At 40.7% G+C, this 26,634-nt stretch overlaps 1 protein-coding gene and 1 long non-coding RNA gene across 3 annotated transcripts in view; one reads left to right on the top strand and one right to left on the bottom strand.

The window, feature by feature from the left end:
- The first annotated feature begins 1,721 nt into the window (after nucleotides 1–1,721).
- On the top strand, nucleotides 1,722–26,634 carry LOC118493689. Its single transcript, XR_004895642.1, has 3 exons — nucleotides 1,722–1,814; nucleotides 12,508–12,511; nucleotides 26,621–26,634. It is a non-coding gene; the product is annotated as an uncharacterized LOC118493689 (long non-coding RNA).
- The window catches only part of si:dkey-196h17.9 (tumor necrosis factor alpha-induced protein 2), a 39,230-nt gene continuing 18,704 nt past the window's right edge, over nucleotides 6,109–26,634 (bottom strand). Inside the window, exons 4-11 of one of the 2 annotated variants that reach the window (XM_031280450.2) lie at nucleotides 17,551–17,637; nucleotides 16,366–16,466; nucleotides 16,161–16,262; nucleotides 15,840–15,984; nucleotides 15,614–15,727; nucleotides 7,192–7,347; nucleotides 6,962–7,083; nucleotides 6,109–6,371 (exon numbers count right to left, since the gene is read on the bottom strand). In XM_031280450.2, coding sequence (XP_031136310.1) covers nucleotides 6,272–6,371; nucleotides 6,962–7,083; nucleotides 7,192–7,347; nucleotides 15,614–15,727; nucleotides 15,840–15,984; nucleotides 16,161–16,262; nucleotides 16,366–16,466; nucleotides 17,551–17,637 — 927 coding nt within the window. In that variant the 3' untranslated portion in view covers nucleotides 6,109–6,271. The remainder of the gene's footprint in view (nucleotides 6,372–6,961; nucleotides 7,084–7,191; nucleotides 7,348–15,613; nucleotides 15,728–15,839; nucleotides 15,985–16,160; nucleotides 16,263–16,365; nucleotides 16,467–17,550; nucleotides 17,638–26,634) is intronic. The other variant, XM_035994368.1, reaches the window with a different exon arrangement.

Raw genomic sequence — 26,634 nt, 5'->3', positions numbered from 1 at the left:
GATTTTTGGATTCATACATATTTATGTTACAAAGATACTGTAATTCCATGATGGATTAAAAAAGCTTCTGGATGGGCTACAATTGTCAGAGGACCTTGTTGAAACGGCCGACTTCTCTGCTTCTAAACAAAACAAAAAATAAGTCTCTACACTGTATTGAATTGGAGATATTAATATAAACATTGCAAAAGCATCTTTTGATGCGAGGGTGTATGCTTTTACTTCAGGGGGGGTGGCAATCATATTGGCAATCATATTTTGGGGGGAGGGGGGCACAGGGTGTCTCCCTTCTAACCCCGCCCCTGGCTATTATCTAACCATGTTTTGTTACAAAAGCATAAAGTCTAGCTGGTTAGGTAATAAAAAATTTTTTATTTTTTTATTTTTACTTTAAATAATTAATTAAAATGACTTGTTAGTCAAGAAAATGACAGCTAACTTGAAAAAGAACCTGAACGGCCTAAAACAGTCTGGAGTTTGTAAGAAATTGGATGTAGATTGGACAGATTAAAAAGCTTATAACTCTTATACATTTAATCTTGTGACCCTTTCAGACTGATTGAGAACCACTGTTCTGGGATCTGTTTTGTGTAGGAGTCAGTGGTGTTAGTGTTGTGGAGCAACAATTTCCCATCAAGTCCCAATTTGTTAAATTGATGTTAGTCTCCATCTAGTGATGGTATAATGAACATGCAGCCAAAATCTGACTTTTGGTTGAATCATTTTATTGATTGCTTTGCTGTGTCCCCTTAACACGGTCTATAAGCTTCCAAAAAATAAAACCCCACCACAGAAGAATACCGTTTATAACATTCATAAAATTTAAAACCATTAACTGTTTACATTAAAGCAGAAAACACGACATTGCACTAGGAATAAAGAGGGAATTAAAACCTGTTGAATGCCTTTATTTATCCCTCGGGGTGATTCACAATTTTCACTAGTACAGTTGCACGCACATTAAACACCTGAATTACAAACATGCTCAGGACCTATACATGCTAAACACAATAATGGAGGGGATACGGAAACTTGAACCAGCGACCCTCCGGCTACTAAACCAACTCCCTACGGACTGAGCTACTGCCATTCCCGAGGCATTGGTAAGAAGCTTAGCATGCAGAAATCATATATATATATATATATATATATATATATATATATATATATAAGTAAAGTAAAATTCAGAAGTGTTTAGACAGAGCATCTTTATCAGTGCAGTTCATGTAGTTCATGCAGTTCAAATATGTCATTTTTTCTTAAACCGTAATTCACCTTTATCTAACTAAAATGAAAGGACTCTTTTTTTTTTTTCTTTTGATTTTACCCACAAGCGTTTATCCGATCAGCTTCACACTTTGCGGGTGAATTACTTAGAACCCAAGAAAGTGCAGTGTCGAGAACAAGCTCCGGAGATCGACGGGACCTACGTATTAGTAGTGTGTTATGTACACACTGTGTAGCGTGTTAAAAAGGTACCCCTGTTAACTGTGACACAGCTGAATGGCATGCTGGGTACAGCCTGCTCTCCATCGCTCGCTACAGTACATTCAAGAACAGATGAAGAAAGAGAGATTACATATAGATACGATAGATATACATTGTGGCAAACTCAAACATTTCAAGAATCAGCAATGTAACTTTCAGAATGAAGAGCAGCTCGGCCTTTACTAGCCAGTAAGACAACAGAACCAAAAAACAGATCTGGGTCTGGGTGTGGGTTGATCTATTTCGACCTCACTCAGACTGTCACCACGGTCTTACCTTGAATGATGCAATCCTTCAACCTATCCTCGAGACATTATGTCAACAAAGTCATGTGACTGACCTTAGGAGGCTTGGCTGCCGTCCATAAGAGAATCCAGATGGCCACGCCTCTTTCTCTTTGCTTTTCTCTTCGCCTCATCCGAGACAGTTCGCAGTGTCTGGGTACCTGATTTCCTCCCCCCTTTTTTGCTGTTGAGAAGTGTGTTGCATTTCTTTTCTGCATTACTTTTAAGTAGTAGGCCAGTTTTGGGGAGCGGCCGTGTTATTTGTTACTCTTTTTTTACGGCTATCCGTAGCTGATGGGCTCTGATATTTGTTTGGTTTTTGTTTGCAAAAACTGCAAATAAGATAGTGATGACGTCACACTCGTGCCGTTTTTTTAATTCTGGGTCTTGATGTCCCGACTGTGCCACTTGTCTCACACGTCCAGTCCCTGGGTTTCACAGTGAATGTCAAGAAAAGCAACCTCGAACCGAGGCAGCAGGCAGTCTTTGTGGGTCTTTGTCTAAATTCTGTCACAATGTCGGCATCTCTCACTGCTCAGAGGGTGCTGTCCATCCTGGACCGATTCCAGCTGGGCAGACAGGTGTGGTTGGTTCAGTTTCAGAGGCTGCTGGGCATGATTTCGGCTGCAGTGGCTGTTGTTCCCTTGGGCCTTCTCAGGGCTCGGCCGCTGCAGAGAGAGTGAAGCTTCGTGTGTCGCGTACATGCATTTGAGCTCTGCGTCCGTGGCAGGACCGGGTGCTTTTGCTCCAAGGAGTCCCCCTCGGGAACATTCCTTCACGACAGGCTATGGTGACGACAGATGCCTCCCTGACTGGTTGGGGAGCAGTCTGGGAAGGCAGGTTGGTGCAAGGTATGTGGGAACCCCCTTGGGGGGGGAGCACACATCAATGTTCTGGAGTTGAGGGCGGTTTACCTTTCCTCTCCTCCCTTTTATTCGGGACAGGCATGTCCTGGTGAGAACAGACAGTTCCTCCACTGTGTATCACGTGAATCACCAGGGACAGCGGACCTCCTGTCCAGGACTGGTCCTCCCCCAGGAGAGTGGAGACTCCATCCAGAAGTTGTAGCCCTCCTCTGGACTCGATTCGGCATGGCACGGACCGATCTGTTTGCATCAGCGGAGACTACCCACTGCAGGATGTGGTTCTCTCTGCTCTGTCAGGGAGGTCCCCTGGGTCTGGATGCACTGTCTCGAGAGTGGCTGGCTTTTCCTCCATTTTTTATCCATTAGTGAGGAATGTTTGAGATGGAAGGCTGAAAACACTGGCGTGTCTCTCTGGCCGAATCCCTCTTTTTTGCCTAAGGTGGTTAACCCTCAGACTATTAACCAGGTGATTGAGATCAGCTCCTTTCAGCTTGATCCAGCTCTTCCGCAGGGGGATGTGAGCCTGCTTACTTTATGTCCAGTGAGGGCACTAAGAGCTTATCTTGCACGCACTCAGGCTCTGAGAAGCTCTTACACCCAGCTCTGTTTGTTTTGATGGCAAAACGTTGGGGCTCCCTTTATCACTTCATCCCACTGGATTGTGAACACTGTCTCTGCAGCCTATTCTGGGTAGAATCTCCCAGTCCCAGCTAATCTGGTGGCCCACTCGACCAGAGGCATGGCTGCTTCCTGGGCTGCTCTTAGAGGAGTTCCTCTTTCAGAAATCTGTGCAGCAGCAACATGGACTGCTCCCTGTACTTTTCCAGGTTCCACAGAGTGAATGTGGCATCCCCTGCACCGTTCCGCTGTTCTTCTCTCGGGGGCGGGGAGCGGTTGTGACGGGGTGAAGTCCTCTGTTCCTCGTGACCCTGATGGTACTTGTCATCCAAGTGAGGTCAAAAATAGATTGTAAGTTATAACTATAACTATGGGTCTATGAGACCGAACGATGACCGTCACCATCTCTTGTCACTCAGAACGGGCTGAGGCGTTTCAGGCAAGAGGAAGAGGCGTGGCCAACTGGATGCTCTTATGGACGGTGGCCAAGCCTCCTAAGGTCAGTCACATGACTTTGTTGACATAATAATGCCAATCAGGGCAACTGCCCGTTTGCCCTGATTGGCTTAGCTGCCTAACTAAACTTTTCTTTTTTTATTTATTTATTTTTATTTTTTTGCTGTTGTGGCTGCATTAATACAATAATACGCCAATTATTACTAAAGTTAAATCAAATTAAATCGCTATATCTTCCAATCTTGCCCTCAGCGATGCCCTCTGCCCCCAGTCACATGACTTTGTTCATCTTCTCACACACGGAGCACCGCAAATGAAAGAGGGAAAGCCAAGCCCTTCAGCCTTCACGTGAGTTTTTAAAGTTATGGAGATTATGACAAACGCCCTGTGAATAGTAACCAAAAAATCCACTTAAGCTTTGTATAAAGCGCAGCTTCAGCTTTTAACGTTTGCATCACGTCGTGCAGCATTGCCTTATATTAAGGTAAAATGCTACGTTATCAACGAAAGCTAATGACAGCCTTGCAGCAGCAGGCTAACATAGCTACGTTACGTTACGTCCGTTACATGAGTTTGCGTTCTGTAGAGAAGAGAGAGGCTCAGGGATGTGATGGTTTGGGCTCTTGAATCATGCTAGGTTATATGTTGTTTACGTAAGTAACCAACAATCAGATGCGACGTTAGTGAAAGTGCAAGTCGCCTTATTTTGTGATTAGATGATAAATTAATGTCCCAATTGGTAAATGTAATGAATGAAAAAAAAATGTATAACCTATTGTTAGTTTTGTGTGCTTAAGTATGCCTTCACAACAAAGACGAGAGAGAGAGAAAAAAGCACAATGAAGCAGCTAAAAGATCTGCAACTTTGCAGAACTGGATTAAAACTGCCAGCAGGCCAGCTGTGAGAGAAGAATTTGATAATGTCAAGCAACCATCCTACATTATTCAATTAATGTGAAGTTGGCCTATTTTATCAAAAGCGTTTTCTTTAAGTTGGAATAGGCTAATATCTCATTAAAACAAAAACAAATAAAATAATAAATGCACAGTAAATTGTGTCTGTGCCGTAGTGAATTAGTTATTATTTTATGTTTATCAAAAGTTCCATGTCAGTAAAAGCGTGTTAAGGAAAAAGATAGATGCTGTGGCCAATAATATTTGTAACTTTAAAGGTACATTATACTGTAGATAGGCCTGTCGCAATATGCAATAAATCAATCAATCGCATGATAAATAAAAATGAGCTCGATAATTTTTAATAATAATTTTCCATTTGCATGCTTGTTTGTTTTCATCCATTTTATTTATTGTTTTTGGTTGTTTTGTTCATCTATTGTGGATATTTAAAATGTCTTCCAGTCCCAGTGTTAAATATTCTTAGGAAATAAAAGTTTATTGATCTTTGAAAAGGTGTACCTGCATTATTATGCGATTATCATTATATTAGATGAAAATGGTTTCAGAACGACAATATTATCATTTATCGCAATCATTTCTGGGACAATTTATCGTCCAGCAAAAACTGTAGAACTTATTCAGAATTATAATGTTTCCTTTGTAGACATCTCCATCTTTGAAGGTTGAATGGAGTGAGTGAGTGTGTGTGTGTGTGTGTGTGTGTGTGTGTGTGTGGGGCCCCTCCAAATGTCTGTGCACGTCCCTGGGTTGAAGGATTGCATCATTCAAGGTAAGACTGTGGTGACCGTGGTGGTCATCGTTCAGTCTCATACACTCACATAAAGGATTATTAGGAACAGCATACTAATACAGTGTTTGACCCTATCCTATCAATATGGGCCAACATTTCTAAAGAATGCTTCCAGCACCTTGTTGAATCAATGACACAAAGAATTAAGGCAGTTCTGAAGGTGAAAGGGATCTCCCACACCATTACACCACCACCACCACCACCAACCTGCACAGTGGTAACAAGGCATGACGGATCCATGTTCTCATTCTGTTTACGCCAAATTCTGACTCTACCATCTGAATGTCTCAACAGAAATTGAGACTCATCAGACCAGGCAACAACAATTTTCCAGTCTTCAACTGTCCAATTTTGTTGCGCTCGTGCAAATTGTAACCTCATTTTCCTATTTTTAGTGGAGATGAGTGGTACCCGGTGGGGTCTTCTGCTGGTGTAGCCCATCCGCCTCAAGGTTGTGTGTGTTGTGGCTTCACAAATGCTTTACTGCATACCTTGGTTGTAACGGGTGGTTATTTGAGTCAAAGTTGATCTTCTATCAGCTTGAATCACTCGGCCCATTCTCCTCTGACCGCTAGCATCAACAAGGCATTTTCACCCCCAGTAACTCAGACCAGCCCGTCTGGCACCAACAACCATGTCTTGCTCAAAGTTGCTTAGATCACCTTTCTTTCCCATTCTGACATTCAGTTTGGAATTCAGAAGATTGTCTAGACCTGGACAACACCCCTAAATGCATTGAAGCAGCTTCCATGTGATTGGTCGATTAGATAATTTCATCAACGTGAAATGTTACAGGTGTTCCTAATAATCCTTCAGGTGAGTGTAGATCCATTAGTTCATAACTTCATAACTTATCTAGGGAGGTCCTCCAGGACCTTCAGCACCTCCTTAACCTCCTGTTGAGAGAGACCTTTCCATTGCAGCAGTTTGGGCAGGAGCTCCAGGTCCTCACTGCAGACAAAACACCAGGAAGAGTCAGTGAGATGCACTAACTTAAGGAAGTGCCTTAAATCTGCATTCTTTCTAATGGCCCTCCATGGGGCGACACATGCGGTTGCAAAAAGAAGTCAGTTTCTATAGAAGTCTATGGGGAAATTAGCCTACTTCTCACCTGATTTAAGATAAGAGATAGACTTTATTAATCCCACAGTGGGAAAATTCCTTAGTACCTTTGTAAACATTTTCATAATGAGTTCATGGTCTTAATCGCTAGTTTCAATTATTCTCAATACAGCGTGATGTTTATTTTGTAAATTATGGTCCCATTTATTTTAAAATTTTAAAAGTAATGCAGGTTTAAGGTACTTTAGTATTGGCTTCACTTTTCAGACCTATGTACAGCCTATGTAGTAAACACAAACTCTTGAGTTTTAAAATGCTCCCTTACATTTATACAATTTGTGTTTCAGTGATTTAAACAAACAGATGTCTGTGGGTGTTATTGATTATAGGGTTGTTCTTCCAAACAAATACAGACAGCCAAAGCAATACCATTGGAAGATTGGACACAAACTTTTGTAAGAAATGTCAGAATGACTTACCTCCATGTGCAACAGTCTATCTGCATGCTTCCAACCATCAGCTTTGTCGTGTCACTGCTTTCACACTCCAACAGGTCTTTGACTTTCAGCAGCATGAGGTTCCACTGTCGGACACCAGGAGCCTGATGCAACACAACACACACAGGTTAGGAATTTATGTTGAAACCAGTGAAGATCTGATCCAGCAGCTGATGAATGAATGTCATTAACAAGCAGTCTGTTGATCTCACCAGGACAGAGAAGGTGTCGTGAAGAATCTTTGCATCCTTAGCGACTGTTTGTCCAACATTTGGACTCCAGCACTTTCTCAATTTGCTCTGTTTGCTTTTGATAAGATATTTCAGGTAAACGTGAGCGATGAGCTTGTAGGCCTCGTCTATCACTCTCTGAGAGACACAAAGAGAGAGAGACTGTTTAGTTTTTGTCAAATATTAGCAATAACAGAGCAACATGAAAGCATTTAGAAACAAAGATAAGGAAAGAAGGGGATCACGTGACCAGCCACCGCTATGGTCGCAAGAGACTAGAGCTCCTGCACTGCACTCACCTCCGCATTTCATTAAATAACCAGGTCTATTACTTTTTCTTCGACGCCAAATCGTTTTGTCTGTTATCACGGTGAACGCCTGCAGGCACGAAAAAGCAGGTCTCGTTGTCGCCTAAACCAAGGTTATAATCGTTAACGAAAACGAACAAAATAACGAAAACTAGGTGGGAAAAAACATTGTCGTTAACTGAAATAAAAATAAAAACGAGGCATTACAAAAAAACGATAACTAACTAAAACTGTAATGTCTGTTTGCAAAACTAACTAAAATAAAATAAAATTATCGAGTAAATGTCCTTAGTTTTCGTCTTTGTCAATGTCTTTCATAGAGCAAATAACATATATCTTTCCGACCATGACATTTCCGACCATAGACCTGTTGGTTTTATTCAGTCTATGTCGTAGACATGTATAGTTTCCGACTAGGAACCCAGAAATTCCGACATGTTAAATTGAACACAACATAGTCCGTCTGTCCGTGCCCCTCGCCTGGCATCATGGCTGTACCGAAATCAGAATCAGAATCACTTTATTCGCCAAATGCATCAGCAGACACACAGGAATTTGACATGGCAATCAGTAACACAGAGCTTGACAAACAATATATACGCATAGCTGCATGGACATGCTTAAAAACAATCAATAAAAAATAGTCCAAAGATAAAATAGTAACGTTGGAGGGGGGGGGGGGGCACATTGATCAGCTATTCAAAAGGGAAATGGCTCTTGGAAAAAAGCTATTGAGGTGGCGTGAGGTGCTTGTCCTCATCGGCTCATGAGGCTCTGGCCTCATACAGTTCACTGATTGACAGCTGCCTCTGTCCAGTCAGCCTCTCTGCTGTGCGCACAATGCGCTGCAGTCTGTTCTTCGCCTGGGCCGATGCTGATGCAAACCATACAGAAATGGATGTTGACAGAAGGCTTTCCACAGTGGTTCTGTAAAACCTAGACCGAACAGAGCTGGAAACGTTCAGTTTGGTTAACTGCCTTAGGAAAAACATTCCACTGTGAGCCCTCTTAATAATAGAGGAACTGTTTTCCTCCCATTTCAGGTTGTTTGTGATGATAGTGCCTAAGAATTTAAATGACTCCACCTCCTTCACAACAGAGCTCTTGATGGTTAGGGGTGAGAGAGAGGAGGGGGATCTGCAGAAGTCTATCAAAATTTCCACTGTCTTTTGTTGGTTAAGCTCCAGATTGTTATTGTCACACCATCCAACCAAATGAGACACTTCCTGCCTATAAGCAGACTCGTCATTGTCCTTAATAAGGCCGACCAAGGTGGTATCGTCTGCAAATTTAATCAACTTGATGGAACTGCTGTTGGAAGTGCAATCATTGGTGTACAGTGAGTAAAGAAATGGTGACAGCACACACCCCTGAGGTGCTCCAATGTTGGTATACTGGGGATCAGACATGTGCTGGCCAAGCCGCACCTGCTGTTGTCTATTGCTAAAAAAATCCATTATCCAGAGGCAGATAGAGGGTTCCACCCCCATCAGTGACAGCTTCCACCGTAGCCGCTCAGGTAGGATGGTGTTAAAGGCGGCACTGAAATCCACAAACAGCATCCTTACATAGGAGCCAGGAGAGTTTAGGTGGTCCAGAGCATAATGCAGGTCTAAGTTAACTGCATCATCCACTGAGCGGTTTGCCCTGTAAGCAAACTGCAGTGGATCAAGATGGGGAGCTGTGATGGGTTTAAGATGAAACAAAACCAACCGCTCAAGACATTTCATGACCACTGATGTAAGGGCCACCGGTCTGTAGTCATTCAGACCCACAGCGCTGTTCTTCTTCGGTACTGGAATAATGGTTGACGACTTAAAACAAGCCGGAACCTTGCATAAGACAATCGACTGATTAAAAATGTCTGTAAAAACTGGAGCGAGCTGACTGGCGCAGTGCTTCAGGGTGGCAGGCGATATCCCATCGGGGCCACCTGCTTTCCTTACATTCTAGCTGGTGCACGTCCTTCTCCTCAATATCAAAGGGGGTTTGGTTTTGAGAGGTGGTGTTCTCCCCCTCCCTGAATGGGACTCCATGATTATGAGGCAGTGTGGGAATGACACCCAGATCCCACCTGGAAGGGGAAGGGGAGGGGGAAGGGCAAGGAGATCTTTCAAATCTGGTATAAAATACATTAAAATCATTGGCCAGTTTAGCAGATGGGGTGGCTTGTTGTATTTTATTTTTATAACCTGTCAAGTTCTTCAATGACCTCCAGGCTGAAGAGGAGTCATTAGTGCCAAATTGTTCCTCCATCCTCACTTTGTAGGCAGCTTTTGCTTTCCTAATGGCTTTATTTAGCTTTTGTCTGGCAAGCCTGTATTCATCTCCATTCCCCTCCCTGTAGGCCTGCTCTTTGATCTTCCTAAGTAGCCTTAAGGATTTTGTGAACCAGGGTTTGTTGTTATTATATTTCACCACTGTTTTGGTGGGAATACAGGTTTGCTCACAAAAGGAAATATATGAACACACAGTATCTGTGTATGAGTCCATGGAGTCACAAGCGGCACGCATGGATTCCCAATCAGTGGTGTTTAGACAGTCTTGTAACATCCCAATTGCCTCCATCTTTTAGATGTGTGCTGAACTGGTTTGGCTAGTTTTAGGTGGGGACCATCTGAATTAAACAGTGATCAGAGTTCCCTAGGGGGGCACGGGGAAGTGAACGATATGCTGCTTTGTGAACAGAATAAAAATGATCCAGTACGTTTCCTCCACGAGTCGGACAGCTGATTAGTTGTTTATATTTCGTGGTAAAATATGTAGACAATTTATTAAAGGGAAAAATCCCACGAGTTTCAAAGTACATTTGAGAAGCGTGCACAAGGACGCTAACCTAGCTTTCCTTAACAAGGTAAAGGAGAACGCAAAGCCCCCTAAACAGAAGCTAACCCTAGTACAGGGCATGGATGTATGGGTACAGGGCCAAGCAGCATGACGGAGACAACAGCAGGACAGAGAACACTACAGGAGGGCTGTCACCAGCGACCCAATAGCTGCTGGTTAGTAAATACTAAATAATAGTCTTAACCGAGGCCTCCTCCCAGCTGGACGTGCCTGGAACACCTCCCTAGGGAGGCACCCAGGGGGCATCCTTACCAGATGTCCGAACCACCTCAACTGGCTCCTTTCGACGCGAAGGAGCAGCGGCTCTACTCAGAGTTCCTCACAGATGACTGAGCTTCTCACCCTATCTCTAAGGGAGACGCCAGCCACTCTCCTGAGGAAACCCATTTCGGCCGCTATACACAATTCTTTTTTCTGACCTTTTTTAATCTTGCTGCCCCCGACATATAACCCATATTACAAAAAAGACTAAAACTAACACTGAAACTAATAAAAACTAAACTTAAACTAAGCATTTTCAAAAAATAAAAACTAAACTAGCAAACCCGCTTTAAAAACTAATTAAAACTAAACTGAATTTGAAAACAAAAAGTCAAAACGAAATCTAAATAAAAACTAATAAAAAATGCAAAACTATAATAACCTTGGCCTAAACTATCTACTCGTTCAGAGAAATCTGCTAGCATGGTGGCGGCTAATGGAGCGGTAGCTAACGTAGCAACTGATGTTAACGCAATCCATAACATGGAGGACTTAATCGCTCAGGTCTTGGAAAAGCAACTAAGTATGCTTGAATCAGTGATCTACAATGCAGTGAAGGGAGTGTTAGCGGAAATTAATGCCTCGCAGCAACACATCGGGGCAGAACCTGAGATGCAGGAAAGTATGGTATGTGAGCTGGAGCAATCTGACTGCGTCACATTCACGATCCAGCGGCTTCGGGCGCTTGAAGGGACACAACACGAGCTGCACACTGAACGCAACTCGGACTCATTTGTCCTCCTGGCCGCCCTGGGAGCGATCCACGGAGGGAGAGAGTTAGCCTTCACTGCAGCCGCAGAGCCAGGCGTTTTCTGTCTGGAATTGGATGTGGAGGACGACGCGACACATGTACAGGCCGCCCCGCGCCGCAAGACTGTTGCCGACAGAGGAACCGGAGGGCGGCGGTGGGACTTCGCGTTCGGTGCGGGGGCCGAGACTGGAGGACTCAGCACCTGTGTACTAACAGCATCTAGGCTACTGAACCGAATTTGAGTGGAGGACGTAGGTTTTGGAACCAACCTTTGAAGGAACATTTAACCAGACTGTAAGAAATGATGAATGCTGGCTACTCAGTCTACAGTCTATGTTTTGTGGAAATTTAACCAGGCTGAAAAGAACATGATAAATCCTAAGGACACGGTATGTAAGTTTCGGAGCCAAGCTATAAAGGGACACTTAACCAGACTGATAAATATTGGCTGGTCAGTTTACAGTCTATGTTTGTTAACAATTAGCCAGACTGAAAGAACATGAGGGATGCGGACTGTTCAGCTCATAGTCTGCATGTTGCTCCAACTAGATTGGTGTGTTTTTCACATAGCTTATTCCAGGAATTGATTTTCACACCTAATTCAGAACCTAATAGCTGGTTAAGACCTAGTTCTAAGGTGTTTATAACATTGTTCATGTTTAACATAAGAATTCACTAGACCTGTTTCAATTAAAAAGCTGTAAAGACTTATCAGGCAGGATATCTTATATATGTACCACAATAAGGAGTAGGAAAATAGCCAATGCTTCGGTATAAGCACCCTCTACATATGATGAGTTTTTTTCCCGCGCCTAACCAATGAATTGCTCTCTCTCAATGAATATTCACTAATTATAGGGAGAGACATGAATTCAGTACTAGATTTAAATCAGGATATATCATGGGTCAATCACACAAAAGCCCAGAAACATATATCAGACATGTTTAGAGCAGTTGACTCACAGAGTGAGGCAAAATTACTATTTTAATGGCTGTAAACCAAGCAAATTGCTTGCTCTGAAATTAAAACAAAGCGAATCCAGAGCTACTATAAACAGCATCCGCCGTTCTGGCAGTAATGCTGCCGAATATCCAGAAGTTAAAGCCCGAGCAAGAACAATCTTTGCTGAGTTGTGTTGGTGGCCATGATTTTGTGGCCCTCCTCCCCACGGGGTTCGGAAAAAGTTTGATTTTCCAGCTCGCTCCGTTAGTGGTGAAGGAGTTGGCTAATGCTAACGCTATCGATGCTAATGCTAAATAGAAGCCGATAGTTGTTGTCGGTCTCCCCTCTTGTTGCACATGCGCAAGACATACGTCACGACCAAACGTTAGCGATTGGTTATGGCACATCCAGAGTGGCTCTGGGCAGATCCAATAGTTTCAACAGAGTACCCACCTTCAAGGAAGTTAACACTTGTCAATGGAGAGAGGCCAGACTCTCTGTACAAATGAAATGTACGAGAGTCTGGTAGGACCAGGCTACCTCATCGGGGCTGATATTAAGCTTTATTCCAAAGTCTTGGCTCTCTGCCTAGAGCACTTTATCGAGAAGCTAGTCCACCCCGACCAATCAGGTTTTCTACCCAAGCATCATGCTGCAGACAATGTACGCAGACTATTTCATGTAATAGAAGAAGCCAAAAACCTTCCAACAACGGCAGCAGTGCTATCAGTGGACGCGGAAAAGGCTTTTGACTGCCTAGAGTGGAACTACTTGTGGCATGTAATGGAGAGGCTTGGTTTGGGGGCCAAATACATTGATGGTGCGTACTTTATATGTGAATCCCACGACCATAGTCTAAACCAATGGCTTGCACTCTCAGCCATTTCCCATCGAGCGGGGCTCACGACAGGAATGCCCGCTCTCCCCCATGCTGTTTGCAATCTCTCTTGAACCGTTAGCCCAAGCCATAAGGCAGAATAAAATCTGTAATGTCCAGATTAAATCCAATAGCAGGACTCTATTCCAAAGATTCTTAAGATCTTCAACGAATTTGGCTCAATCTCCGGCTATAAAATTAACTGGAATAAATCTAATCTTCTTTTATTGAACGACAATAATAGAATGTGGGCATAGGCATGTGGCATCAGCCATTAGTGCACTGAAAAAAGTCTAACATTGCTGTTGTTCGTTTAATGTGTATTTTCTCGTTGAAATAGCTGAAAATTATTAGTTTTTTCATTTAAAGTAAACGTTCTAGTTTATGTTTATGGTTGAATCCATTTTCTTTATATGGATACAATATAAATTGGCAGCGGGACATTAAACTGAATTTATTCATTTGATCAGAGCATTTTTATTAGATCTGTTGAAATTCTCGAGAAGCCAAACCCACGACACGCGTTCGTCCAATCAGCTGCCGGTCAGGGGCGTGGCGCATCAACCATGGATGTATGACGTCGCGACACCGCGCTTTAGTCGTGTCGGACAAATGGATCTTTACCGTAAGGCTCACACCTGAGTTATAAAATGTATGTCCCGGTAAATTCACCATGGGTACTGCATGATGTCTTAGGAGTTGTGCTACTATTCACAGCTCCATGATTTGTCTTCTGATGACATCAATAGTCTCGTTTTGGGTGTTAAGCTGGAGCAGACTGTTTCTCTTCAAACATTTGAAACAGATGTTCAGTGTTATCAATTTATTAAACAATAAATATAAATGTGTTCTAAAGTGTTCTGATTAGTCATTGATCAAAATGTATTAAAATCAGTTTTTTTCAAATTTGATTTACTATACGTTTGAAATAATGACAACTGTTAGTTTTTTATTTGAGACAACCTAAAATAATTAATTTACTCGGATGTATAAATAATTAGTTTGACCCAACCTTTAAAAAGTGGTTGCTTGGAGTTAAACTTTTCAGGTTAAACTAAATTAAATTATTTACTTTGAATCAATGTCAACTATTTCGTGTGATTGATTACTTCAATTTTTTCAAGTTGATCCAAGTTTTTTTTTTTTTCAGTGTGTTACAATACCAACCCAAAGCAAAATATATATATATATATATATAACATATTTGGGCATCACCATACACGCATCCCTACAGCGAAATGTCCAGGACAACTATGAAACTATATTAAGTAGTGTTCAAAGGGATCTGACTAATTGGTCTGCGTTGCCTGCATCGCTACGCTCCAGGATTGCTGTTGTTAAAATGAACATAGTTCCTTGTGTGAATTTCTTAAGTACAATGATCCCCTTACCCCCACCGATACATTTCAGGAAGAAACTTGATACCTTAATTCGGCAGTATATTTGGAATAATAAACAACCTAGGCTAAAATACTCTACCCTTCAACATACCACAAACACGGGAGGCCTGGCCCTCCCCAACCTTAAAGTGTATCACAGAGCCTTTCAGCTACAGGCCCTCAGAGTGTGGATGGACCCCTCATCTACAGTTCCATGGAGAGAAATAGAGCAAAATCTCACTGGAAGTAAGACTGCAAGACCTTGACTTTGCAGGTGTGCATCCAAAAAAGTGTATGCTAGCCTATGGCCCTATTATTACCAGCACATTGACCAACTTTAAACAGGTGGAGGAGCAACTGCACTACACCAATAAGTGGCATTTGAACACCCTAATTTGGCACAATACACACTTAATGTCTGGTAACAAACCCTTTGCTTGTAAGCAGTGGAGTGACAGAGGCATTTATACTGTAAACCAGCTATTCAATGAGAAAGGTGTGTTGAGTTTTGAAGACCTGAGAGCTAGTTTTGAGGTCCCCAGGACATCCTTCTTCTTGTATCTGCGCTTAAGATCAGCACTAAAATGTTATGGAGTGCCATGGGGAAACGCACCCAGTCATTAAATGGTTTGCTGATTTTCTTGATTACTGGGACCTTGAATTTCCCCTTGGGGATAAATAAAGTATCTATCTATTTATCATCTATCTATCTATGCTTGAGCTCTCTACAGCAAGGATTAACAAAGCCAAATCATCGACTATAGACCTATGGAAAAGTGCAGCAGCACAATTATCAGGCCTAATGACCTCAGCATCAGATGAATTAGAGGAGAGTGAGGTGTGATTTTAGTTTTTTTGTTTATTTGTTTGTTTTGCTTTCCTCGAGACCGCAGAGGGTGGGGGGTGGTTGATCTAAAAAAAAAAATATATGGAAAGAATGCTGAAAATAATGCAAAGTCTTTACAATTTATTCAGAGATCATATATTGTCTGATTGTAATATAGTTGATACCCCCCCCCATCTCAGATTTGTACATACCTTTTGTAGGCCTATATCCTGACAGCATGACAGCTCAGAGAAAAGACTCTTTACTTCCTCGATTAGGAGGAAGAATTCCTTGCTGTCTGAATTGAAGTATCTCTTAAGGTGGCTCTATGATTTAACAAAACATTAAAATTAGTTAGACATTTCTCTATAGAAATATATGCCCCTTTTGAAATAAGAAAACAACAGGCCTACATTTGTGACTAAGTTGAACAGCTACCTTTGCAGTGTTAGCTACGATTGTCATCAGAAGTTTCAAAGTCGAATCCTCCATGTCTTCAAGCATTGCCACGGTTTCCTCAAAGATGCTATGGTCTTTGGTTTCCTTGAGAAGGGTGCCTTTAGCTTTGGTCTGGACATACTGCCTGGGAAGAAATATCATAAACAACATCATCACTTATCATCATCATATTTATTTTCTTACGTCAAGTCTTTAATATACCTACATTCCTGATTCATGTGTTTTAACTGCATTTCTATATTGCATTGCAATGTTTTAAGAAACAAGTTTGAATTGAATTAATATTTGGCAAATACTTACTTGAGTTTATTACAGTTGTTCAAAGTCTTAAAGAAGTGTTTTGTTTCTGGTTTGTCCATTTTTGCTTTCTTTTCAAGAATCTCACAGTGCACAGTGGTGTAGCTACAAACCACAGAAAATATGCAGTGTTAGCAATGCAACATACTGCCTTTAATTGGTGATAGTTATGTTAAGTCTGCTGTAGAAATCTGTAGCTTATTCTCACCTCTCCAGAAACATCCCCAGCTCTAGGAAACAAACCTCCTGCACGTAGTCAGAGAGTTTTTGGCTGATTGTTCGTGCTGCTCTGTGCATGGCATCAATGCACTTAAAGAGAAACAACAACAACAAGAAACATTATTATACAACCAATAAACAAACAAAAAAATTATAAAAAGCAAAGAAATTATAATTTCAAAAAGAGACTTTTTTTATCAAATAAAATAAAAATACATAAAAACTACCAAACAAATCAATTTATAGGAAAATAGAGTAATAATAAACAAATATATGCAAATGTAACGGGTTGTATATAGGTTCTGTTAAATTCCTGCACAAATGGGGACAGCGCCGTCTGCTGGCGTCACTTTCACATTGTGCCGCAGCGCTAAAAGTAGCGTATTATGGGTAATCCACAGCAGAACTGATAACTGCTGTGGTAAGTCGGATGTTAAACGCTGCAGAGATAATATTAGCCAAAATGCTTTAAAGCCCACCACACAATGTTTTATCTTACTGTATTTTTGTTGTGATGTAGTTTAGAGGCGAATGCCGTTTGTTTGGCGTCGAGTGAGTCGTTAATTCTGGGCTCAGAGCTGAATGCTAAATGTAGCTTATTTTGCATTGCTTCTAATGCTATTTCTCCGTCTGACTTACTGTGCGTTGTGTAGGGTTATGTCTCTGTCTGCGATGTCTTGATTCGGCCTGGTTTCCCCGTGTGCAGGTAACTGTTATTGAATTTTATGTTGACTTTTGTTATGTGAAAAATGTATAGTGTTACTGTAGGAGCTATATTTCGGTGTCAAAGACCCTGTGCTGTTTCATAAACTGTTGTATGGATTGGAAGCTGGGGATTTTATTTTATTTATTTTATTTTACATTTTACTGTGAAATATACAGTGCATTGTAAAACATGTATTGCTATACTTTTATTAAAAACAATCACTTCCACTATACGATCACAGTTAAACGAGTTTAGTAAAAGAGAGCAGAACTCCTGATAACTGCTGTGGGCTATTTATGTCTCTGTCTGCGATTCGGCCTGGTTTCCCCGGGTGCAGATGCAGCTCCATATACACAACCTAGTGAGACTGTCACGTGGAGGACCATCACAAACACACAAATCATTCCCTATCGTCTCACAGTAACAACTTACACTCCTTATAATATGTGTATATGGTTTAATAAGTACCTGAATAGTGTCCAGATTAAGTTCATCGTAAGCTTCTGTGCTTCTCTCATGCTGCAGGATTCCCTCGAGGATCCCTCTGACCTCCTTCTGTGGACCAAAAAGACACATATAAATCCATTAGAAGTAGTAGAAATACACATTAGCAGCAGAAAAAAGTGTGGTTTTAGTGGTACATAGTAATTTAAAGATTAATATAATTCTGGATGAATGCATGACATAAACAAAAATCGACAGTCGCTGATGATATTTATCATTATTCTACAATGTAAGGTGGCTGAGAGACCGTTGATAATGAAAGCCGTTGGTTATGAAACGGCAATTTGATTGGCTGTTTGTCAAGTACCGGTGTTGTCATTGGCCCATAGCTGGCAGCATAGTGTCTCTTTTAAAGAAGAAAGTCTGCTATCACCATAGAGGATGTGGATTGTCTTTCACTACAGCACACATTATAAAGTCGGGATATCGTTTTTAAAGCATTCATATGTTAAAAATATTCACATTTAACGTGGAGTGGTTAAATGGCTAACTGCTAGCTGGTCTGGTCAACAACCATGGGCGTAAATCTTATCTAACAGACAATAAACAACATTTCTGAAGAGCAATTTTTGAAGGGGACACAAATAGTACAGCCACAATTATACTTGTAGAGGATATGTGTACACAGAGGAAAGCCTTGATACTATCATTAGTGTGGCATGGAGACTGTACTGTTATCCTTCTTTTCAGTGTTTCTCTTGATTAAATGAAAAAGATGACTAAATTGACCAAAATATTCTTCTTTAAAACCATTTATTTATTTTTTAAGTTGTTTATAATCAAGCCACAAAAATACCTTAAAACATATTTACTTATTTTGAAAAGGTGTCCCCATATAAAAGAAATATAATGCTTTTGTAACAAATAAATGTATTAGGTTATAGTCACTGTTGTAGAAGTAGAAATAAAAAAAAGCTGTATCTGTACTCTACTGGAGTATTATTCTTTTCTCCTACTTCCACTTTTACTTCAGTACATATTTTCGATGAGTTTAATACTTTTACTCCGATACATTTTTTATCTGCTGCATCGTTACTCGTTACAATTATAAAAATGTTACGAATCAATCCAAACCAACATTATCATTCATGACACGCTGCGGTGTTGTACATTCCTGTCCTTGTACTGCTGCTACAGCCAAAGGAATTGTAAGTGTCCTTTAGGCTAAACATTTGAAATAATATAAACAACATGATATTCAAACTTTTGACTGCTTTCTTTAATAACTACATAACACAATAAACTACTTGCAATACTTAATTACAAAAAATGTTGAATACTTTAGTACTTCTACTTAAAGGAGAATTCCAGCCAATTTTTACGTTAATCTATGATCGCTATAGCTACGTAAGTACTTTCGAAAGGCAAAACCCTGACCCGAATCAGTGCAGGCAACTAGGACATAGCAACACCACCGCCGCTCTGTGGATTGTTATCGGGATGATTATCCCAGAAGCCTGGCTGAATACACTCACCGGACGGCAGCGAGCACCTAACAACTAACGGCTATAAGCTAGCAGGGCAAGCTAGCTACCGGCAGGATCGAGACAGGGACCAGTGTAGGTGAATTTAAACAATGTCTGAGTTGAAAACACATCTTGTTGACACGTAAGGGCTCTGTTCATGTGGCACAGACATATTAATTGCATTTTGTGGCACAAAGGCACTCTAAAACTTGCCCCGACAACTGCCGTTTTAGCTCAGGGGATGCTTGTACATGTAGCTGCACCTTCTGCGTGTTGGCTGCACTGATTTGGGTCGGGGTTTTTTCTATCGAAAGTACTCGCATAGCTATAGCGATCAAGATTTACGTAAAAATTGGCCGGAATTCTCCTTTAAGTGTGGTGCCTAAAGAAAACTTCAAATTCTACTCAAGTCACTTTTTTATTAGAGCACTTGTACTTTTACTCAAGTCTGGGTCTCTAGTACTTTATACATGTCTGACAAGACGACATAGGCACTAAACGAAAGTACCAAATGTATTTTTCCTGGTATCACTGGGCCCCACAAACTCTTGGCATATGTTGTTTATGTTAAATGATGATAAAAAATATTGCTCTCTCTCAACGAATATTCACTAATCATAGGGGGAGACATGAATGCAGTACTTGATTTAAATCAGGATAGATCAGGGGTCAATCACACGAAAGCCCAAAAACGCATATCGGACATGTTTAAAGTAGTTGTGGAATCCCACCATCTTACAGATATATGGAGGATGCACAATTCTACTAGTTCCACACGCCACCTCACCCACTCCCGCATTGATTATATGTTGTGCTCCAGTGAGCTTAAGACAATGTTCCACACGATAGCAATGGAACCAGCAATTCTGTCTGACCACAATGCGCTGATAACCACATTCCGTTGTGATATGTTAGGAGAAAGATCTAGGAGATGGCAATTTAATAATTCCCTTCTGCAGAACACAGCTTCTGATACAGAATTTAGAACCAAACTGGCTGAATTTATATCAATTAATACCGACTCAGTTTCTGACCCTGCATATACATGGCAAGCAACTAAAGGATTTATTAGAGATTTTACATCCTCTTTCGCGATCAATTTGAAGAGGAAAAGAGAGGCAAGGATAGTGGAATTGGAAGAACGCTGTAAATCTCTTAAGACTTGTTTTTCTAAATCTACACAAACTCTTCTAGTCACAAGTCGAACAAAGCTGAATGATCTGCTAAGAAAGAGAGCTGAGTTCATAATGCACAGAGTGAGGCAAAATTACTATTTTAACGGCTGTAAACCAAGCAAATTGCTTGCTCTGAAATTAAAACAAAGCAAATCCAGAGCTACTATCAACAGCATCCGCACAGACCGAGGTATCTCAACAAATTCTAAGGATATCAGCGCCACTTTTCAATCCTTTTACTCAAAGTTGTACGAGTCCTCCTGCAACCCAGATCCAACACAGTGCCAGAAGTTCCTAAAAGAACTAAACCTGCCTCTTCTTGACCTAGAAGAGGCAAGAGGTCAACCGATAACCTTAGAGGAACTTAAATCAGCATTAAAAACAGTTAAAAAAGGGAAAACACCAGGGTTGGATGGAATTCCATCAGAACTTATTCTACAGTATTTTGACATATTAGGACCTACCATTTTACAAGCTTTAACTTCAGCTATAGAGAAGGGTACTTTCCACCAACAAACCAACACAGCGCTGAATTCCGTTATGCCCAAAACGGGCAAAGATTTGCTCAAATTTCAGGCCCATCAGCCTCATCGGGACTGATATTAAGCTTTATTCCAAAGTCCTGGCTCTCCGCTTAGAGTGCTTTATCGAGAAGCTAGTCCATCCCGACCAATCAGGTTTTCTACCCAAGCATCATGCTGCAGACATTGTACGCAGACTATTTCATGTAATAGAAGAAGCCAAAAACCTTCCAACAATGGCAGCAGTTTTATCAGTGGATGCGGAAAAGGCTTTTGACTGCTTAGAGTGGAACTACTTGTAGCAAATAATGGAGAGGCTTGGTTTGGGGGCCAAATTCATTGACATGGTGCATACTTTATATGTGAATCCCACGGCCATAGTCTCAACCAATGGATTGCACTCTAAGCCGTTTCCCATTAAGCGGGGCTCGCGACAGGGATGCCCACTCTCCCCCATGCTATTTGCAATCTCTCAATCTCATAAGGCAAAATAAAATCTGTAATATCCAGATTAAATCCAGTAGCAGCTAAATATCATTATTTGCAGACAATATTTTGTTGTACATTGCTGATCTTGAGGACTCTATTCCAAAAATTCTTAAGATTTTCAACGAATTTGGCTCAATCTCCGACTATAAAATTAACTGGAATAAATCTAATCTTTTATTGAACAACAGGCATGTGGCATCAACCATTAGTGTTACAATACCAACCCAAAGCAAAATTACATATTTGGGCATCACTATATACGCATCCCTACAGCGAGCTGTCCAGGACAACTATGAAACTAAACTTAGCACAAAACGTTAAGGAATTTTGTGTTTGGTAGATTATTTCTCTGTGGTACCAATGCTTTTGCAATAAATTTTATACTGTTGGAAAGCATGTTTAGTTCCCTTTCAAATGGTGCCCCATTTGTAAGGAACATGCATTTGTGGGATGAGCAGCAGCGCTGAGTATGTGGGTTGCGCCCATGAAAAATTTGCCAATGCCAAAGGGCTTATTCTGCCATTGACTCATTTAGTGTTTGGTGGATTGGATGATTGAAGTTTGAAGAAACAAGACATTGTTTATTGGCATATTGGCAATTTAACAATTTATTCATTTCACAAACAGGAGCCTCAGTAGTGTGTGGAAGAACCACATACAGCCACAACAGCCTGGCACCTCCTCCTCATGCTGGTCACCAGCCTGGTCACACACTGCTGTGGGATGGCATCCCATTCTTCAACCAGCAGTCCTGACCTCAACCCTATTGAACACTTGTGGGATCAGCTTGGGCGTGCTGTTCGTGCCAGAGTGACCAACACAACCACGTTTGCTGACTTGCGACAAATGCTGGTCGAAGAATGGGATGCCAGAAGGCTAAAACAAATAAGTTGAGCTGTTTGAATTGTGCTACCAAATAAAAGCATAAGCAGCCAAAACACTATAAGAAGTAGGTAGTATTCTTACCTTTACATGTTCCAGCAGTTTGTCCTTTGCTTTTGCTGCACACTCTATGAACAGCAACATGTCAACTATTTTCATGGGATCCATTTCATGCTGGTCAGACTGATCACATGGCTCCTGTCTGGGAAAGTACCACAAATACCAAAATCAGAACTGGGCAGCTGCATGTGTCACATCTGTATCAAATATTTTATTTATTTATTTATTTATTTATTTATTTATTCGGGACAGTGCACATTAATGAACAATCTAACATTTCTGTACAGAATGTAAATGAGCCAGGTTATAGCATAAATGCTAATTTTCACAATATTTTATTATTCAGAAATAATAAGAGTTACCCACAAATATCCACAGTGTTCTTATACAGCAGCAGTTACTGTGGTGCATACAGCGATAAATACGTGGAACATATAAGAATAACAGTGCTTTACTGTTTGAGCTATATGTACAAATAGTTCATGAGAACATCCTGAACAGGGTGAATTAGATATAAAGGCTCAATTGTAAGCCTGCTTAAAATAAAGGCCTAGTACCCTCTGCAGTTGAGGTGAAGAAAGATACAGTAGGTAAACATGCAGAGATAGATACCTCAGAAATGTATCTCGGAGCCACATCATCAGCGTAAAGCAATTCTTGGAGGAGTTGATTTTGTTGAGTAGATCATCGAGGTGTTCAAATGTCTGACGATGGTAGCTTTCAATCAGACATTCCATCAACCCCATTGGTTTCAACAGGGGACCCAGCTTCACATGCTCTTTGTGCACAGTTTCCTGCACATTTAACAGGTGCTGAGGGAGGTTCTGGTCCACATCTACTGGTGGCTTTGGGAAGTGCAGGGACACATATCTTTGTATGCTGTCGGCATCAGGGGCCACACCTAGAAGTTCAGTTAGTTGCTGACGGATCTGTTCTTCACTCTGCAGGTGTTGTTCCTCGTTCCTGTTGGAATTGTTCTGAGCCACAACGCTGTCACAACGGGTACCGGCCTGTTGCTTTTCTATTAAAAAAGTCAAATGTAAACTTGGTATAGGTTAGAACACTGTAAATATATGGTGCTAAAACAGTCTCATAAGTATTTGCAACTTGTGAAACACAATGCATAAATGAATGCAGAGCAATTTGTATCTGCAAACACAATTCACAAATGAATGCAGAGCGATTTGTATCCGCAAATGCGAATCTGTGTCTGTGTGTCTAATTTGTAACTTATATTTCATCATTTGTAAATTAACTTAATATTTTTCAACGTAAATATATGTGTAAATATCCTTCTATTTGAGTGGGTACTTTTGAGACTTTTTTTTCGCGGTGTTGTTGCCACAAACAATTTGTGTCTCAACTGACAATCCCAGCGCTCTCCAGTAGATGGCGGTAATGCAACACTTATGGATGCCAACCGCTGTTAAACTACATGAAGACTACGAAGAAGCCTTGTCAAATGTTTCAGAGACGGTTGGTAGAATCTACTTGACGTTCCTCTGGGTAAGTTGATATTATTAGGACTTTGTCGTCAAATAAATTACATTTATGTTTTCAGCATCATTGTTGCAGTGCATTTACAATTTGCTTTGCTGTTGTTATGGCGGCAGTGACAGGTTGCTACTTTTTGGAGCGTGCTAACGATCACGTTCTTGTACAGCATGAACAGCGATGCTAACTTAGCTCGTTAAAGTCAGCCCTGTAACATGGGCTTTGCCTGGGGCTTACGTGCAGATTAGTGTCACAAATTATTTTCCAAAAATTGAGTGTCCCAAAGGATGAGGGTCTTATTTGAGACATGTTAAGGTTAGGGTTAAGGTTAGGGGTAGAAGTAGGGTTAGGGTAGCACAGGTGGTTTAGCAGGTTCATAATTAATTAAGGACATTGTATGGGGAATTTGGGACACTAAACTGCACGTAGGACATTGTATGGGGAATTTGTGACACTAAACTGCACGTATACCTTTGTATGGTAACTTTGTGCCTGGTATACGTGCAGTTTTTTTTTTTGGAATTGGCAGTCTCAAATGTTATTAAGCGCTGCTCAAACCCGTTGGCGAGCTAGTGAATATATTTGGTATCATAGAAACTAGGCGATCTAAGGAATCCATTGATACCAACCATGTCATGCTTGTCCATAACAGGGATATATAAAATAAGGTTCCAAAGTTAAGCCAAGGAGTCTCTCTCACCTCAAGAAATCAGAATAAAAATTGATTTATCATGTTTTACACTATAGCTGATGCCATAACTACATATTTCAGATGATGTTGCAAGTTAAACTATAAAGAATACAAATTTAACATTTGCTCGACATATTGTAACCATGTTTATTATTAGTACAGTAATTGCCATGCACCGGGTTAAATACATGCTTCTCCTGTAAGACAAAATGTATCTGCAGTTGTACACCCTGACAAAAAAAGTAGTATAGTTTAATCACTGAATCTGCCATGTTTTACAGATCTGACTGGTCCGATGCTGTCCTGAACACCTGTTTGACGAGGTTTACCTGGACCCACAAGACTCTCCTCACAGTATGAAGGTATTGTGGGACAGGTGTCATACTTCTGCCAAGCAAAGGTCTGAAGACAACACAGCAGCATCAGGAAAGATTCAGTATCCACAGGATGACTTCTGTGACCTGAGAGCCTACATTACCAGCTGACACATCTTCATTAGAAAAGAAACCCTTTAGACTGGTGGAGGACATGATCTGGACAGTTAACATCTGCTACTCTGTGCATTATACACAGTTTACATTATATTTCCATTTCATTGACTATGAATAAAGTGCTTTATTTCTAATCAGGGTTTGGTCATTTTTAAGTTCAGTAGTAAGGCTCCTTAAGTGTTATATAACATGTTTTTTCACAAAGACTGTAATTGCACTGTTTATACAGGTGATATGTCTAATTTAATGCATATAGAATGGTCACTAAGGTAAACACTGAGTCCATTTAACATCCTGACTATGAAACTGTAATCCTTAACGACAGGTAATAGTGTCAGTAAGCAACACAAACCATTTGTTTAACAGTTAAACTTTATTGTTTTGACAGATGAGAATATGAATAAAACGAAAGTATTTTGAAAGGGTATTAAGTCTAATCTGCAGCTTGAAAAACATTTCACAGCATAGATATATCGGACGGATAAAAACATAAAGTGAATATCTATAAGTTACTTTGTGAAACAAGAGTCCCTTTCACACAGCCTGATCAATGTCTATGTACACAGTACAGTCATCACACTAGCTGTTGATACTTTGGTTACTGAGCAGTTAAGAAGTATGACAGCAATAACTTCCTCCTGATGGTTTCTCATACTGTGAGGAGAGTCTGGTGGGTCCAAGTACACCTTATCAGTCTGTAAAACACTGCAGATTCAGTGTTAGATTAAACTAGGCTATAATTTTTTATCACAGTGTACAACTTCAAAATACATTTAGTCTTGAATAAAGGAGCAACATGTATTTAACCTGGTGCGTGGCAATTACTGTACTAATAAACATGGTTACAATATGTCGAGCAAATGTTAAATTTAAATTCTTTATAGTTTAACTTGCAACATCATCGACTGATTCCTTAGATCATCTAGTTTCATGATACCAAATATATTCACTAGATTTACAACTGGGCCCACTAACAGTTTAAGCAGAGCTTAATAAAATTTCAGACTGCCAATTCCATACAAAGACCAGGCAAAGCCCATGTTACAGGGCTGACTTTAACGAGCTAAGTTAGCATCGCTGTTCAAGCTGTACAAGAACGTGAACGTTAGCATGCTCCAAAAAGTAGCAAACTGTCACTACTGCTATAACAACATATAGCAAATTGCAAATGTACTGCAACAATGATGCTGAAAACATAAATGTAATTTATTTGACGACAAAGTCCTAATAATATCAACTTACCCAGAGGAACGTCAAGTAGATTCTACCAACCGTCTCTGAAACATTTGACAAGGCTTCTTCGTAGTCTTCATGTAGTTTAACAGCGGTTGGTATTCATTAGTGTTGCATTACCGCCATCTACTGGAGAGCGCTGGGATCGTCACTTGAGACACGAATTGTTTGTGGCAACAACAGCGTGGAAAAACAGTCTCAAAAGTACCCACACAAATAGAAGGATATTTACACATTCATTTACATTTAAAAATACTAAGTTAAAGGAGAACTCCGGGCAATTTTTACGTTAATCTTGATCGCTATACGTACGTGAGTACTGTCAATTGCAAAAAATAAATGAGCCAAATCGGTGCTAGCATCACGGAGCTGCTGCAGCTAATGCCCAGAGCTCACATTGCTAAAACTGCAGTTATGGGGGCATAATATAAAGACATCATTTGTGCCTCTTAACAGACACAAAATGCAATTAAAATGTCTGTGCAACATGAACAGGGCCCTTACATGACAACAAGATTTGTTTTCAACTCAGACATTGTTTAAATT

The sequence above is a fragment of the Sander lucioperca genome, chromosome 18, assembly GCF_008315115.2.
Source record: "Sander lucioperca isolate FBNREF2018 chromosome 18, SLUC_FBN_1.2, whole genome shotgun sequence".
In the NCBI taxonomy this organism is placed as follows: Eukaryota; Metazoa; Chordata; class Actinopteri; order Perciformes; family Percidae; genus Sander; species Sander lucioperca.
This window is presented reverse-complemented; position numbering and strand designations above follow the sequence as displayed.